Source organism: Miniopterus natalensis, chromosome 11 (genome assembly GCF_054644295.1).
Source record: "Miniopterus natalensis isolate mMinNat1 chromosome 11, mMinNat1.hap1, whole genome shotgun sequence".
Taxonomy (NCBI): Eukaryota; Metazoa; Chordata; class Mammalia; order Chiroptera; family Miniopteridae; genus Miniopterus; species Miniopterus natalensis.
In genome coordinates, this window is record NC_142091.1 from 48,693,977 (window position 1) to 48,708,066 (window position 14,090).

Below are 14,090 nucleotides of genomic sequence, written 5' to 3' on the forward strand. Positions count from 1 at the left end.
AAAAACACTTCGAACAAGGCTCTGTAACCTTACTTCTCAGTGCTTTCCCTCCCACCCACCCCCATCCCCAATTAGCGGCGTCTAACCAATGGATTTTCTGAGCTTTTTAATGTATTCCTCCCCCCTCTGACCATTTTATTTATCCATGACTAGAGGGGAGACATTGACTCAGTGACTCCTGTACCCTTGCAGCCTTGATAAAGCCAGCCGGCAGGAAAACAAGCCAAGCTCTCAAACTCTCACTGCCCACCCCCATCTCCTCCCAAATCTCTGTGATCAGCTGCATGTATTACATCGGGACTAATCTCCATGGGGAGAGAACCTGTGTTTCTGGCTCATGTTCCAAGAGAGCTTCTCTTTTAGGTGTTGGAAAGTCAGACTCACTTGGCTAGGATCTTTTTGGCTTCCTCTGAAACGCACTTGCAGTCTTTCATGCTCCCTCTCCCTTATTACTCAGGCTGCTTGCCCAGATTCAGATCTATTCCAGAAGCTCACAGAGCAAGGCAGGAGGCTCTGAACACATCTGCACAGTCCCCCCAAAGCCTCCTTGACTCACAGAGGCCATAGAACGTGGGATATGAGCTGGGCACCAATCCTGCCTCTCCCACTTACCAACCTTGTGGGCTGGATGAAGTCAATCTGCCTCTCAGAGCCTCGGTTTCTCATTCTGTGAAATGGGACAACAGCCCTTGCTCTACCTTCTCATAGGCTTGTGTTGAGATGTTCAAAGGAGAGTATAAGTGACCGTACCCTGTCTCAGACATGAGATACACTCGTGCCCATCTGTGTCTTGCCAGCCATCGACTGTGAGCTCAGCGAGTGGTCCCAGTGGTCGGAATGTAACAAGTCCTGCGGGAAAGGCCACATGATTCGAACCCGGATGATCCAGATGGAGCCTCAGTTTGGAGGCGCACCCTGCCCAGAGACGGTGCAGCGGAAAAAGTGCCGCGTCCGGAAATGCCGAAACCCATCCATCCAGAAGCTGCGCTGGAGGGAGGCCCGGGAGAGCCGGAGGAGCGAGCAGCTGAGGGAAGAGTCGGACGGGGAGCAGTTCCCGGGTACGGCGCCCCCGTGTGAGGCTGGGGTTCAGGGAGATGTCAAAACGGGGGCGATTAGAGGAGGTCCTGAAGAGCTTGTAGGAGTTTGCCGGTTAGAGAAGGGCATCCCAAGCAGCAGGAATAGTAATTGCAAAGGCACAGAGATACCGAAGAACGTGGTATGTTCAAGCAAAAAATGGGGTGCAGATGGAGCAGAGAACAAGGGGATAGGCAGGAAACCAGGTAGAGTGGTGGGGACCAGACCTTTGAGGTCTAGTGGCCTGCTGAGGATCTGAGACTTGGTTCTGCAAGTGAAGGTTTTAAGCAAAAGAGTGACTTTCACAGACATGTTGAGGGCTTTGGAGGAGGCAAAACAGAGGCATAGAGGCCAGTTAGTAAGTTTAGTTTGTAGCCCAGAAGAGAGATTATGTGCTCCCCTCCTCCAGCATAACTTGACGGAGTTTCAGGACTTAAAAAACTCCCCGCCTGAGGCATCACTGCTGAATAAGCTGGTCCCAGCCACAGCTGCAAACCGCAGGCAAATTCATGAAGCAGTGAGTTGGAGCATCCCTGGCTCAGTCCTGGGTCCAGGCCAATGGACGGTGTCTGGACTCCCTAGAGCGGGTGAGGAAGGTGCAGGCATAAACGCGAAGGTTAAGGGTATGTTGAATTTGACTGTTTTTAAAAGCACAGCTCAAATTACCCTTTTCTTCTCCCTTCCTAAAGGCATCCACGTAGGGCGGTGAGAAATGCACATAGGAGGAGCATGGCAGTCCCTGATCTCTCCGATAGCAAGCTGTTCACATACCAAAATGTTGTCTGTCGCACATGGTAGTCAGCTGACCAGTCAACACTCACTTAAGCCCCACTGTGCGCCAGGCAGTCACTATGGTCTTCCCCTCCATGAAACTTAGCATAGTATTGAATGATCATAAACGTGACCGGTTCTACAAAGGAACCCTATGTAGAGCACCAAGGAAACTTTCTTTTTTAAGATCTAATATCTGGGGGTCAGGGAGGGCACGTTTATGTAAGAAAAATAATACTTCAGAGTTTACTTAGTATTTGGGAAGCTAAGTACAGTACTTGGGGAGCAAGTGTAAGAGAAAGTAGCTAATTGCAACTTGAGTAGTTGCTGCATTCACAAACCACCCCAAACAGTAACTATTTAAACAGTCATTTATGAGCATGGTTCTGTGGCTCAGTGACTTGGGCTGGCTCAGCTGGGGCTGGAAGGTCTACACTGGCCTCGCCTGCATTTCTGGGGCCTCAGATAGGGTGGCTGGGGCCTCTCCACATGATCTTTCCATCTGTCTCGCCAGGCTTTCTTACACGGTGGTGGAAGGGTCCCCAGCAGCTTTTCAAGCCATGTTTGCTCCTGTCCCATTAGCCAAAGCAAGTTATATAATCAAGCCCAGATTCAAGAGGTGGAGAAACAGCCCCGGGGTGGGCAGAGCTGCCAAGTATTTGCGGCCTGTCCCTAAGAAGGACTCTAAGCATTAGCTAATTCAACAACTCATTACACACAAGAGCAGAGGAGAAGCCCAGACAACTAGATGGGACAGTTGTTTGCTAGAGTTTGGCGCCCCTGTCCTGTCCCGGTCCGCCGGCCTAACCAGGCTTCCCGTGCCTTCAGGCTGCAGGATGCGCCCGTGGACGGCCTGGTCAGAGTGCGTGAAAATGTGCGGAGGCGGGATTCAGGAGCGCTACATGACCGTCAAGAGGAGGTTCAAGAGCTCCCAGTTCACCAGCTGCAAGGACAAGAAGGAGATCAGAGCCTGCAACGTTCACCCTTGTTAGCAGGCGTCCGAGTGTCTGGGGCCGCGCTCTAGGTGCCAGAGTCACCAGTGGCTGGATCGTTTGCTTGCTTGTTTGTTTAAGGCAGTTTCAACCGCGTATGCTAGTTTTCATTTCTTCAGTGTCATTCGCCCAGTAGTCTTGGGGATGCCAGGGACATCTCTTCTGTACACTTCTTGGTGGGCACAGGCTGAGCAGGGCTCCCTCCTCCTCAGCCGGCCCTGCTCCAGCACAGGCGTGGGTCACGCCCGCCACCCCGCACCAAGTGGCAAGGTGCACCCACCGGGCGCAGGGCAGAGACCCGGCCCCCCGGAGGGGCAGCTGTCGGGAAACTACTCCGTGCCTGGGCCCCGGGGGCCGCAGGAGACAAGCCCCGCGCTCGGGGAGAGATTCCCTCTCTCATGTTCGGCTGCCCTCTCGCAGGCAGCTTTTGCTCACGTGTTTTCACTTAGTGGAGCTGCGGGTCCCTGTCTCCTCGCTCATCAGTGCCTGGGGGGAACAGCTGGTAGGCGTGCGGAGGGGCATTGATGTTGGGTGTCTTTCTTCTTTCACTGAGAAATTCTGAATACGTGTCTCTCTCCTCCTAACACTGGTTCCTGACACCCCAGAGGAAATGATGGCTGCTTCATTTGAATGTAAGGTTGCCAGTTCCTACCCCTGATGCAAAGGTAACTGAGTCTAGAGAGGATTTTTCCCTTGTTTGGGGGTGGTTGTCTTTTGTTTTTTGCCATGATTCTCCTAGGAAGCCAGCCTTATGAAGTTTCCCATACTAGGTCCTCAGTAGAACCAAGGCCAACGCAGCAAATGTGGCCTCGCTAGCAGTCCCCAACCTGAGCTTTTAAAATCTTCCAACGCACATCAAGACTTGTTCAGTTTTCAGACCAGTTCTAACATTTTTCACTCATACAAACATTTTGCTAAGTCTCCCCGCAGCCCACCAAGCCGTTCCTTCAACAAAAATGCTCTCTGTACTTTAAAAGGGGTTTTAGTCATTAAATTTTACATGTAGAAAGAGCTTTTCTTTCTTTTGCAGAAAGAAAAGGTGTTGCAAAGACCTTCAGAAGAAAGATAGAAATGTAGGGAGAAAAGTATGACAGAATCAAGTTGGGCTCTAAAATCTGGAGGGAAGTCAAACCTAGGTCAGCTCTCCACCCTAGGACTCTGGTCCTCGACAAATCCGTAGGGAAGGCCGTGGTTTTCCATCCCCTCCCAGCACTCATAAGCCAACCAAAGTCAGGGAGACTGACTGCCAAGGATTAGTGTAAAAGGACATTTTACTGAGTTGAGTCCAGCAGTTTTTACTCATTCATTTATCGTTAAAATTAGTTTCGTTTCTGTTGCAGGTTTTTCATTATGCTTAATCCAAATATGTATCATGGATGAGACGCATACAATGCTTTGGATACACTATTTTAAGAATCTGCATTAAACACATCAGGATATTTCCAAACACAACATATATATGCTACAGCCCTGAATCTGTATTTTTTTCTTTAACCCAAGAAGAGATTGTTCAATAAAAAACCCATTTGGGTCTGTCTTTTGTGTTTTTACACAAATTAAGTGTTCAGAAGCTTGGGTCTGTTTACAACTGTTATCCCCCAGTCACGTTCAGCTAAAGATGCAGGTTTTTGCCCGGCCGGGCGTGGCTCAGCGGCTGAGCATCGACCTAGGACCCAGGAGATCGAGGTTCGATTCCCGGTCAAGGCACATGCCCGGGTTGCGGGCCCGATCCCCAATGACTCTCTCATCATGGGTGTTTCTATCTCCCTCTCCCTCTCCTTTCCTCTCTCTGAAATCAATAAAGATATATAAAAAAATAGAAAAGATGCAGGTTTTGCTCCCTCATTCTGGAGGGGCCACATTTACCCTATCTCTTAAGTTCCTGGAGCTTTGTTTCCAACATTATTGTTGCAGCCCTTAAATAAACCTCTTTCTCCCCACACAAAGGAACATAATATAAAGAAATAAGAGGTTTAATTTTCTACTAGGACCAAAACAAGTTGATAGAGCATCTGCCCACTTTGGCAACATTACTCTCAGCTATCTAGAGGTATACTTACTCCCTACCCATGAAAATCGAAGTTCCTTACGGTAGTGATTCCTAAGTAACTCTAAGGACAAGCCTCCCTAGTGTCTCATGTTCTTATTTGGTTCCTGTTGGGTGCATCTTTAATCCTAATTTTGGAGAGTTAAAACTGGTTAATGGCTGAGAATGGGTACTGTCTTTCTTGTTACGTGTTATTTCTTTTGCTTACAAGGGAAAATTTATAAGAAGCATCAAATCTCTTTTTTACCAAAGTCTTGTGTTAGGTGGTTTATAGTTTTTCTGGCTAACCAATCATTTTGGAAATAAAGACTTTTTACTACAAAAATGAAATTTGTTTGGACTTGCACTTGAGATAGTAAACAGATCGTAAGACACCCAGTAAAACTTGCCATATAAAGAGCAGCTGTAATTGTTGTGTATAAATTTTTACCAGTGCCAAACCAGTTGTACTCCAACTTACATCCACATTTTAAGATTACAATAAGTTCAGAGATACAGTCCCCAGCCAGACACTGGGTCACTCACCTGTCACCTTGCCAATGCATTATTTGAAGGAAAAGTGTTGTAGCAAATGAGAATAAAGCCTGGGCTTCTTCGGACCCAAAATTGAAAAAATTAAAGGTTTTGTGCTGTTTTTAATTTGAACTTTGTTTATTAAACATGTTTCAGGCATACTCAAGTCTGTGTACTTCTTCCAGGAAGTAAGGGAACAATACACATTCTCACATGAAACTTGCCCAGGTCAAGTCCGTGGATGAAATGTCAACACGCAAGAATTCTCCATGTCAAAGCAGTCCTGTGACCTGACAAACAGCCCACACTGTCCTGGCAAGTTCAAAGGAGCTCAATATAAAGTGCTCCAGGACTGTACCGTTTAACCCCTAAATACAACATAGAATCAAGGAAGACACAGACATTCCACTATTTAGTTATGTGGTACCACTAATTTTAATAACAGAGTGATTCATTTTGTTCTTCACTTTGCCCAACGTTAGGAATGAATGAAAATAGTTCCTTTTGAAAATGAGTGAGATGCTCTAACAAACTATAAATAGCAGCTGAATTCGAATGAGCACGAAGATAATTCTTCCTTTTAAATGCTTTGAAATCTATGAAAAAAGGTCTGTACTAAAATGTCAGATTTAAATAACGGCATCCTGCTTTAGACACCCTGTGGTTCAGGTTTTACACAGTCAGGCAGAGGCAGAAGTCCTATGAGGGTTAAGCAAGGGAACCTGGGTTCAACTCTGCTGTGGCCCTGGGGCCAGTTAGCTGACCTTTTGTGGCCTCAGGCTTTCTTACCCTAAAGGATCCCTCTATCCCACCTCCACAATTTAGCCAATTCTCATCTTGAGAGCAAGTCCCGATGCTATCCTGACATGAGTCATGGAAAGCCAGTTTTACCCACCAGTCCCTCGCTTCTCTACAAACCAGTAAGCGCCCACTTTGTGTTCACACTGGCTTGAGCTGCATGCCTGTCACTAATAACTGAAAATCTCCTGACAAATGAAGTCCACATGCAATACTTCGGCCCAGGTATCATCGGAGCGAAATGCAGTTTCAGGCTTTCCACTTACCATGCTTAATGTCAGCTGGCATGCATTAACATTTTCTCATGTTGCTCTAAATTCTTCAGAAAACTCAGACTATGTTCTTAACTACTTCCTGGCTTTAGAGCTGACTGATAATGGTGCTCATATTTTAAGCAGTTATGTGTTTAAGGAGTTCTCTTTTATTCAAATAATCTTAAGTATTAGCAGAAGGGAAAAGGGCCAACATCCTATTGCAATCTACTGACTCCTTTACAATACTAAGAGTTTATAAAAGTAGAGTGTCTAGTTTTTTTCTAGTATTGGCACGCAGGGCCTACTGCGCGATCCCAGCCTGGAAATTACTAGCCTATCGGGAAAGTCAGGGTCACCTGTGAAAAACACCCGCACCCCGGCTCCGCCACTCCGGCAGCCTGGCGCCACCCACGAGCCGTGGGTCACCACCTGCAGGGAGGCGCAGAAGCCAAAAGCGAGCACCTAGAAAGTTTCACAACAATGCGACACTGCACGACTTGCAAGAGATGACTTTTTCTAGTAATTCGTTTATCACATTTAGCAGAGGTATCAGTCCACAAGAGTAAAGGCGAAAAACTTCAAAAACTAGCTCCTCACTGCGGACGGTGAGGGAAGCGGGGGCTACGCCCTCACTCCACGCGGTGCCTCGGCTTCTGGGTCTTCCCAAGGCCTCGGCATCGTCCCGGTAGTTATCCACCTGCAGGCCCCTGTTCCTACATTAGCTGCAATTAAGCGCCCTGCACGGGCTCTTTTTCTTTCGCCTGTAACATGATTGAAGTTAAGTGCCCACCGCCCCGATTTTGCCAGACTTTCTGGGAACAGCTGCGCTGGCTCCCTCCGCTTCCTCGCGCTCCAGTGGCCCGGCCGCCTGTAACCTGGCTCTCACGGCCAGAGGGCCAAGACCAGTCCCAGGGTCTCAGCAGCCTGGGTGACCGCCGCTGCCTTTCACTCCCTGGTCCCTGCAGGCTTTCCACCACCCCGACATCCTCAACCGTGAGTCTCCTGGCGATTTCTCCAGGTTCTGGCTGTTCCTCTTGGCTTCTTGCTGCCTCTTAATCTTCTACCCGCAATGCTCATTTTCCCCAAAATTTCTACCCGTGGACCTTCCTCCTGAAACATGCTCTTTCTACTTCAATCCACTCCCAACTCTTCAATCGTTAGCTCAAAAAAGGTCAATTCCAAATCTGCCCTTCTAGTCCTAGCCTCTTTTTTTCACTGTTGTTGCTAATCCTCGCCTGAGGATATTTTGTCCATTGATTTTTAGGGAGTAGAGGGAGGAGAGAGAGAAACATCGATGTTGCCTCGCACACGGGCCCCGACTGGGGCTGGGGATCGAACCTGCAACCCAGGTACATGCCCTTGACCAGGAATTGGCCCTGAGACCCTTTGGTGTGCGGGCCGGTGCTCTGGGCACTGAGCCACAGCCGCCAGGGCGTCAGCCTCTTCTTTTGAGTTCCAGCCCCCATCCCCAAATGCCTCCTAACCCCGAATGTAACCGGCATAATCACCACGTATTTTCATCACTGGAGGGCTGCCTACGCTCCTTGTTCACTCACCGAATGGTTTTCCCACGCATGCCAGAAAACACGGGTGCAGCAGGAAACACGCCAGACATGGCTCTGCCCTCAGAGCTGGCGACACCAAGCTGCAGGCCGGGCAACACACACCCAGCAATCCCGTGGTGAGCGTCACTGAGCAAGCACGGGGCAGTGTGGTGCTAGGGCAGGTAGTCGGGCTCTCAGGGCGTGGCATCCAGGCCAACAGCAAAAGGATACAGTGGCTCATTGGGACACCTGAGGGACACTTGAGTGAAGCAACTTTTTTGGCAAATACTGACAAGGACGTGTCACAGCGCTACAGTGCCGAAGCCACGGGATCAATGCGGCATCTAACGGACCATCCACTTTAGTTAACATTCCAATCAACGTGTGTGCCTGGCCGGCTGCTCGGGCCTCGTCCCCTCCTGGCCCGCGGGGGTCCTCACCGGGGCGACAGGAGCCTGCGCGGCGCACTGGCTCAGGAAAATCCAAGGCATCGCGAAGGAAAGCCTCTCACCTCGCGCTCACCCACCTGCCAAGACAGATTCTCAGACTCGGGCCCCAAAAGCGCCGCTGGGGAAAAAGGCTCAGTGTGCTGAGTTCCCCCAACACACTCCTTCAAGAAACCACCAAAATAACAAGTCATCAAGCAGCATCTTGTGATAACAGATCAATTTTAATTCCAGCACCTGAAGCTATACAAGGGTACGCTTTATAAACCTCACGGGACTGTTGTACACGTTCAATAAAGTGACAACTGTGCAATACCACTTAGTATCTCAAAATCAGGGACATACTTTTGAATTGTTTAAACACAATCCACAGAATTAAAAACAAAATCAGAAGCCATCCACAGTTATACTAATTGTCAATTTAAAGTTTTACATGTACAACTTGATACAGTCAATAGCTAGTAGGGATGTTCCGAGTGATTTCCGATCTTCATCCTGTTGCACGCTACTGGGAAGGTTTCTCGAGTAGCTACGTGACCGGCCAGGGGCCAGGACAACCAGGACCAGAACAGCAAGTAAAGTTCTACCACAGTTCCTGTAGTTTTCACTTTTTTTCTTTGTCAGTTAAAAGTGAACAGTGAGAATTAAATACTTATCTTTACATATACACAAGGTATGCTGTGAAAGCATAGTTGCTTACAAACATATAAAAATACTTGTTAACTAGTTTGATAAGAAAATAATGTATAAAAGTATATAGCAAAAACATTAATCATCTCTGACCCTGGAAAGATCAATTCCATATTTTATATTACAAACAAAAACAGGTTTAGTTTTTTTTTTGAACCCCTTATCCAGAAATACTTAAAAAGGAAGACAGACATAAATTCTTTATTTTCACTCTCAACATGGTTGTGAAAAAAGTAAAATTAGAAAACCAAGACCAGTGAAATGCCTATGTCCAGAATGAGTCCAAATGTTGGCCACACAGAATATTACCATCTTTAAGAGCAGGAATAACAACAAAGGCTTCCAAGCAGTTTTTAGTCTATAAATACAATCGGCATTTCGGCATTTTGGCCACTGGAAAACAAAGGCTGGAGCATCAGTAAAGGTCTGAGATGTCTCACTTGAGAGGATTCGATTCAGTGTATTTAAGGTAACTGAAGGTGACATCGAAAGTTTTAGAGATAGGCAGAAATTCACATTTAAAAAAACTCCCTATGTTTCTATTTAGAGTAACAGTAGGCAATATGATTCCAGAAGTTAAAAGTTATTTCAAAACCTATGACTTCAGCTTGGCAAACAGCTTAGGTTCCAAATCTGATTCATCCCTATTAAAATGTAAGCCCTTAAAAAAGAATGTGTCTGTTTATACAGATGTATCTCTTAAAATAATCAGATAATCTTTGAAGCAGCCTTAGTGTTTCCTTTAAATCTGTCTTGAAGTGACCAGAGGATTAGCTTCACAGGAAGGGTTAGCCAGCTTCTTGGTCTAAGGCTACCACAGTGATCATTTGTCTAAGGCTAGAAAGGTACCAACGTGACGTAAACCGTAAGGAGAGGAGGAGAGGTGAGGGCTTTTCCTGGCAGTTGGTAGCTAAGACTCAAAGGATTCTCAGAAAATAACACAATGGCAGCCTTTCTTGTCTTTTTCTTTCCGCGTTGGTTCTGGTGAAGGAGGACATTCCTGCTCCTGAAACTTCCTGTAAGACAGAAAAATCTACATGTAGTTGCCTTCTTGGTAATATATTATTACAAATGCACGTTATTTTTTGATAAGTCTACTGTACGCGCATAGAGTTTTCAATGTTAAATTTCAACTAGGGAACCAAAGCAGATCTTGGGGTGGGGGCGCCCACAAAGCTTCAACACCAGCATAAGCAGGCTGTCCAAGCTTCATTAATGGGTGAGTCTTAAATTAGATGAGATGCTGAACTCAGTACCTCTAAATTCCCTTCCCAATTTAAAACTCCATGACCCTAAGGTATACTTGAGAATAAACATGCAGCGCTAGAGTACATCAGAAAATCACCTATGCGGTCCTTATCCATGTTCTACCACTTACCAGCTATCAGTCAGTCTTAGACAAGTAGTTGGACCCCTGTGAACCTCCATGTTTTAGCAGGGACTAATAAAACAGTTGCCGTGATGATTAAAGACTGTGTTATTTAAATGCCTAACGGTACCTGGCACTAAAAAGCCCCCCTCACCCCCTCCTCGTTCCTGATTGATGGATGGACATACATAGATTCTGAGGATCAAATTCAAAGACAAAATATTCCAAAAAGGCGGGAAGAATTCTTTTAAGAAGTACAACTTCATCTCTGTGTGTTAAAATACACGTAACATAAAATTCACCATCTTAACCATTTTTAAGTGTCCAGTTCAGTGGCATTTAAATATATTCACAACATTATACAACTATCACCACCATCCATCTCCAGAACTCTTTCATCTTACAAATTCAGACTCTAGATTCATTAAAAAATAACAGCCCTCAGATTTTTAACAACCTACTAAAATAAATACAAAAAAACAAAACAAAAAAACACACCTATAATCTTTACCTCATCCCCCATTAAAGAGAACAGTCTGGCAAGGGGTTAAAGTTACAAGAAGCCCACAGTTCAGATGGCAAGTCAGCTTAGATACACAATTAACACGAGCGCACTCCACACACCTATCTAACCAGCAGAGAAACCAGCAGACCTGGAGAGCAGAGGGTGAAGTGGGGGCCCGACATTGACTCAAAATAACCAAATCAAGCCCTGCCCAGGAAAGCAACTCAATCTTTCTCACACAGGAACTGTACGGTCACTGCAGGAGACCCCACCCGCCACCTCAAGCTTCCTGGGCCCATTACCACCACCTGGCCCACAGGCCTGCAGGCCGGCTAACAGGACTTTCGTAGCCTGCAGAGTACACTTGGTGGCCTGAGGGGACGCAGCATCTCTGACTCGGCTTACTCGCCGCTGGGAGAAGCTGGGTAAGAAGCTGAGCTAAGAGCGTGGGCTCGGGAATCAGAGCTGTGGACTCAAGTCCCAGTTCAGCCATTTAATAAACTGTGAACAAGTTATTTACCTTCTCTGTACCTGTCTCCTCATCTGAAAGTGGGGATAAATGAGTGTTTTTAGCTTACTGGGTTGTGGTGAGGATTAATATAATAATACATGTAAAACACTTAGCCCAGCACCTGGCAGGAACTACTCCGCCGTCAGCGGCCGTCATCACTATCCTCACACCACCTCCACCTTGGAAGTTGCATGGATTCTTTTAAAAATCCCGAAGTGCACTCTCCACTTCAATATGATTAAATTAGGGTTTATATGCATGAAGTACCTAGAATATTACACGTACTTAATTAAACTTTTTAGCACACCACATGTATTCATCCCTAGAATAGAATGACTTCTACATACAATCTCCTTTCTTACTAAAAACATTTAATGGGCTTCTTCCCGGTTGTGGTTTCTAAGAGCACAGTGTGTGATCACCTGTCAAATCCGATAAATTAAAACAAATTTCTACAATGTGTTTTGCTTACCTTATAACTCGGACAAGTTCGTGGAAAGCTTGATCTACATTCATTCTAATCTTTGCGGACGCCTCCATGTAAGTCACCTTCAGCTGTCGTGCCAACTGCTGCCCCTCCTCCTGCGTCACCTGGAATTCCGAGAGTGGCGTGTGAGGCACTGCATTAGCAACCAGGCGGGCTCACCTAGGCCTGGGCCACGCATAATCCCCCCAGGCCAGGCTGGTCCGTCACAGACACGAGACGCTTCACAGCTCGACACACAGGGCAGCCCTGCTCTGCAGAACAACTCGGGAGAACACGCGTGTGACAGGAGCACAACTTCAGTCTAGCGATTACTCGGAAAGTATTCAATACAACAGTGACAAATTCCATCCAGGAAGGTCAAGGACACGCGCAATGAGAGTCTATAACCCTGTCGGGAGGTCAAGGAAAGCGCCCCGGAGAAAGCGATTAAAGCCAGGAACTCAACAAAGAATATGGGGCCACGTGGGGGCGGGCGAGGAAGTGTCCCTGACAAAGGACATGGCGTGCAAGGAGGCCGCTGCGGGGAGCGGGCTCCCCAAGTTCCAGGGCCGGAAGGGGGCCTCGAATGGCTGGATACGGCAAGTCAAAAAGACGACGAGAGGTGCAGGGCGGGAGGAGAGCCTCGGCGGCCCGGGGACTTTCCATCTCTACGTTGCCAGTACCTGGGACACAGGAGACACTCGAGAAAGATGTGGAAAAAGTGGCAGTGAACAGGCTCCCGAGTCCTTCCAATGCCTTCCTCACACCAGAAGGCAAAGGCAGGCAGGCAGGCAGGGAGGGTGCCACAGCGGGCGATGCAGAAAACGGCAGGAAGGAGAAGGAATGTGCACCGAATGCAGGAAAGTGCCTTATTTATTTTCAATGCAGGAGGTCAGAATAGCGGTATGTGCCTAAAATTATTAAACTACATTACATTTACATGTGTATCATGGGGACAAAAGGTATGTTTCTCAAAAAAGACTTTTTATTGCTGTCATTACCACAGAAGTAAACACCTCAAGAAAACTAGAAAATAGATATGGGAAAAAAAGAGCGAGTTTAGGAGCCTGTCACCCATAGAGAACCACATGCTTCTGGTTTTTCAATGATGTACCTTTTGCTCTACAAAAATAGGATTGTCACTTTCGTGTATTTCTGTTGCACCCTGGAAATAAGCTGAACTCCTGTATCTAGGTATTCTTCTGGAACAGGCTTTTCCACACAGACAGCTACGTCACTTGCTAATAACAGTTTCACGGCCTCCTTTCTGCCGTGGCCTCACCTCACTGCCTAGAACCACCAATACAGTGACACCAGCGGTGTGAGGGGTACTTCTGATTTGTTTCTGATCAAAGCATTTGGTCTTTCACCATTAACTATGCTGTTTGTTATAGGGGTTTATGTACCTACTAACAGCGTGAAGTTTCTTGAAGCAAAAATTGAAAGAACTACAAAGAGAAATGAATATATTCATACTTATAGTCAGAAATTTCAGCACCTCTCTCTCAATAATTGACCGAGCAAGTAAAGAAAAGCAGTAGTGATCAGATGGCCTGAACAACACTATAGAACACCTTATGCTAATTGACATTAGCTGCCTTTTGTCCTCAAGGTAACGAAGTTCCCCACTATTCCAGTTGTACTGTTCCATTTGTAAAGAGTTTTTTTTAATCAGGAATGGATATTGGATTTTGTCAAATGGTTTTTTCTGTATCTATTGAGATCATGATTTTTTTCCTTTTTAGTCTGTTAATATGGTGAATTATAGTAATTGATTTTCACATGTTAGACCAACACTGCGTTCCTGGAATCAGCCCCACTTGAGGAATGGTGCACTGTCCTTTCCATATGTTGTTGAATTGTATTTATTGAAAATGTATTAAGAATTTTTACAACTCTGTTCATGAGAGATGTTGGACTGCAGTTTTGGTTTTTTTTTTAATATTTTTTATTGATTTCAGAGAGAGGAGAGGAGAGGGAGAAACATCAGTGATGAGAGAGTCACTAATCGGCCGCCTCCTGCACGCCCCCGACTGGGGATCAAGCCCACAACCCGGGCATGTGCCCTGACTGGGAATCGAACCCCAATCGCCTGGATCCTACACGCCCA

At 46.5% G+C, this 14,090-nt stretch overlaps 2 protein-coding genes across 4 annotated transcripts in view; one reads left to right on the forward strand and one right to left on the reverse strand.

Annotated features, from left to right (window-relative positions):
* Window positions 1-5,504, forward strand: part of SPON1 (spondin 1) — a 229,346-nt gene extending 223,842 nt beyond the window's left edge. Inside the window, exons 15-16 of the mRNA XM_087821746.1 lie at window positions 798-1,058; window positions 2,674-5,504. Coding sequence (XP_087677872.1) covers window positions 798-1,058; window positions 2,674-2,837 — 425 coding nt within the window. The 3' untranslated portion in view covers window positions 2,838-5,504. The remainder of the gene's footprint in view (window positions 1-797; window positions 1,059-2,673) is intronic.
* A 3,140-nt stretch (window positions 5,505-8,644) lies between these two features.
* RRAS2 (RAS related 2) overlaps window positions 8,645-14,090 on the reverse strand; it is a 68,915-nt gene continuing 63,469 nt past the window's right edge. For all 3 annotated transcript variants that reach the window (XM_087821747.1, XM_016225196.2, XM_016225198.2), the window contains exons 5-6: window positions 11,987-12,105; window positions 8,645-10,145 (exon numbers count right to left, since the gene is read on the reverse strand). In XM_087821747.1, the coding sequence (XP_087677873.1) occupies window positions 10,058-10,145; window positions 11,987-12,105 (207 nt within the window). In that variant the 3' untranslated portion in view covers window positions 8,645-10,057. The remainder of the gene's footprint in view (window positions 10,146-11,986; window positions 12,106-14,090) is intronic.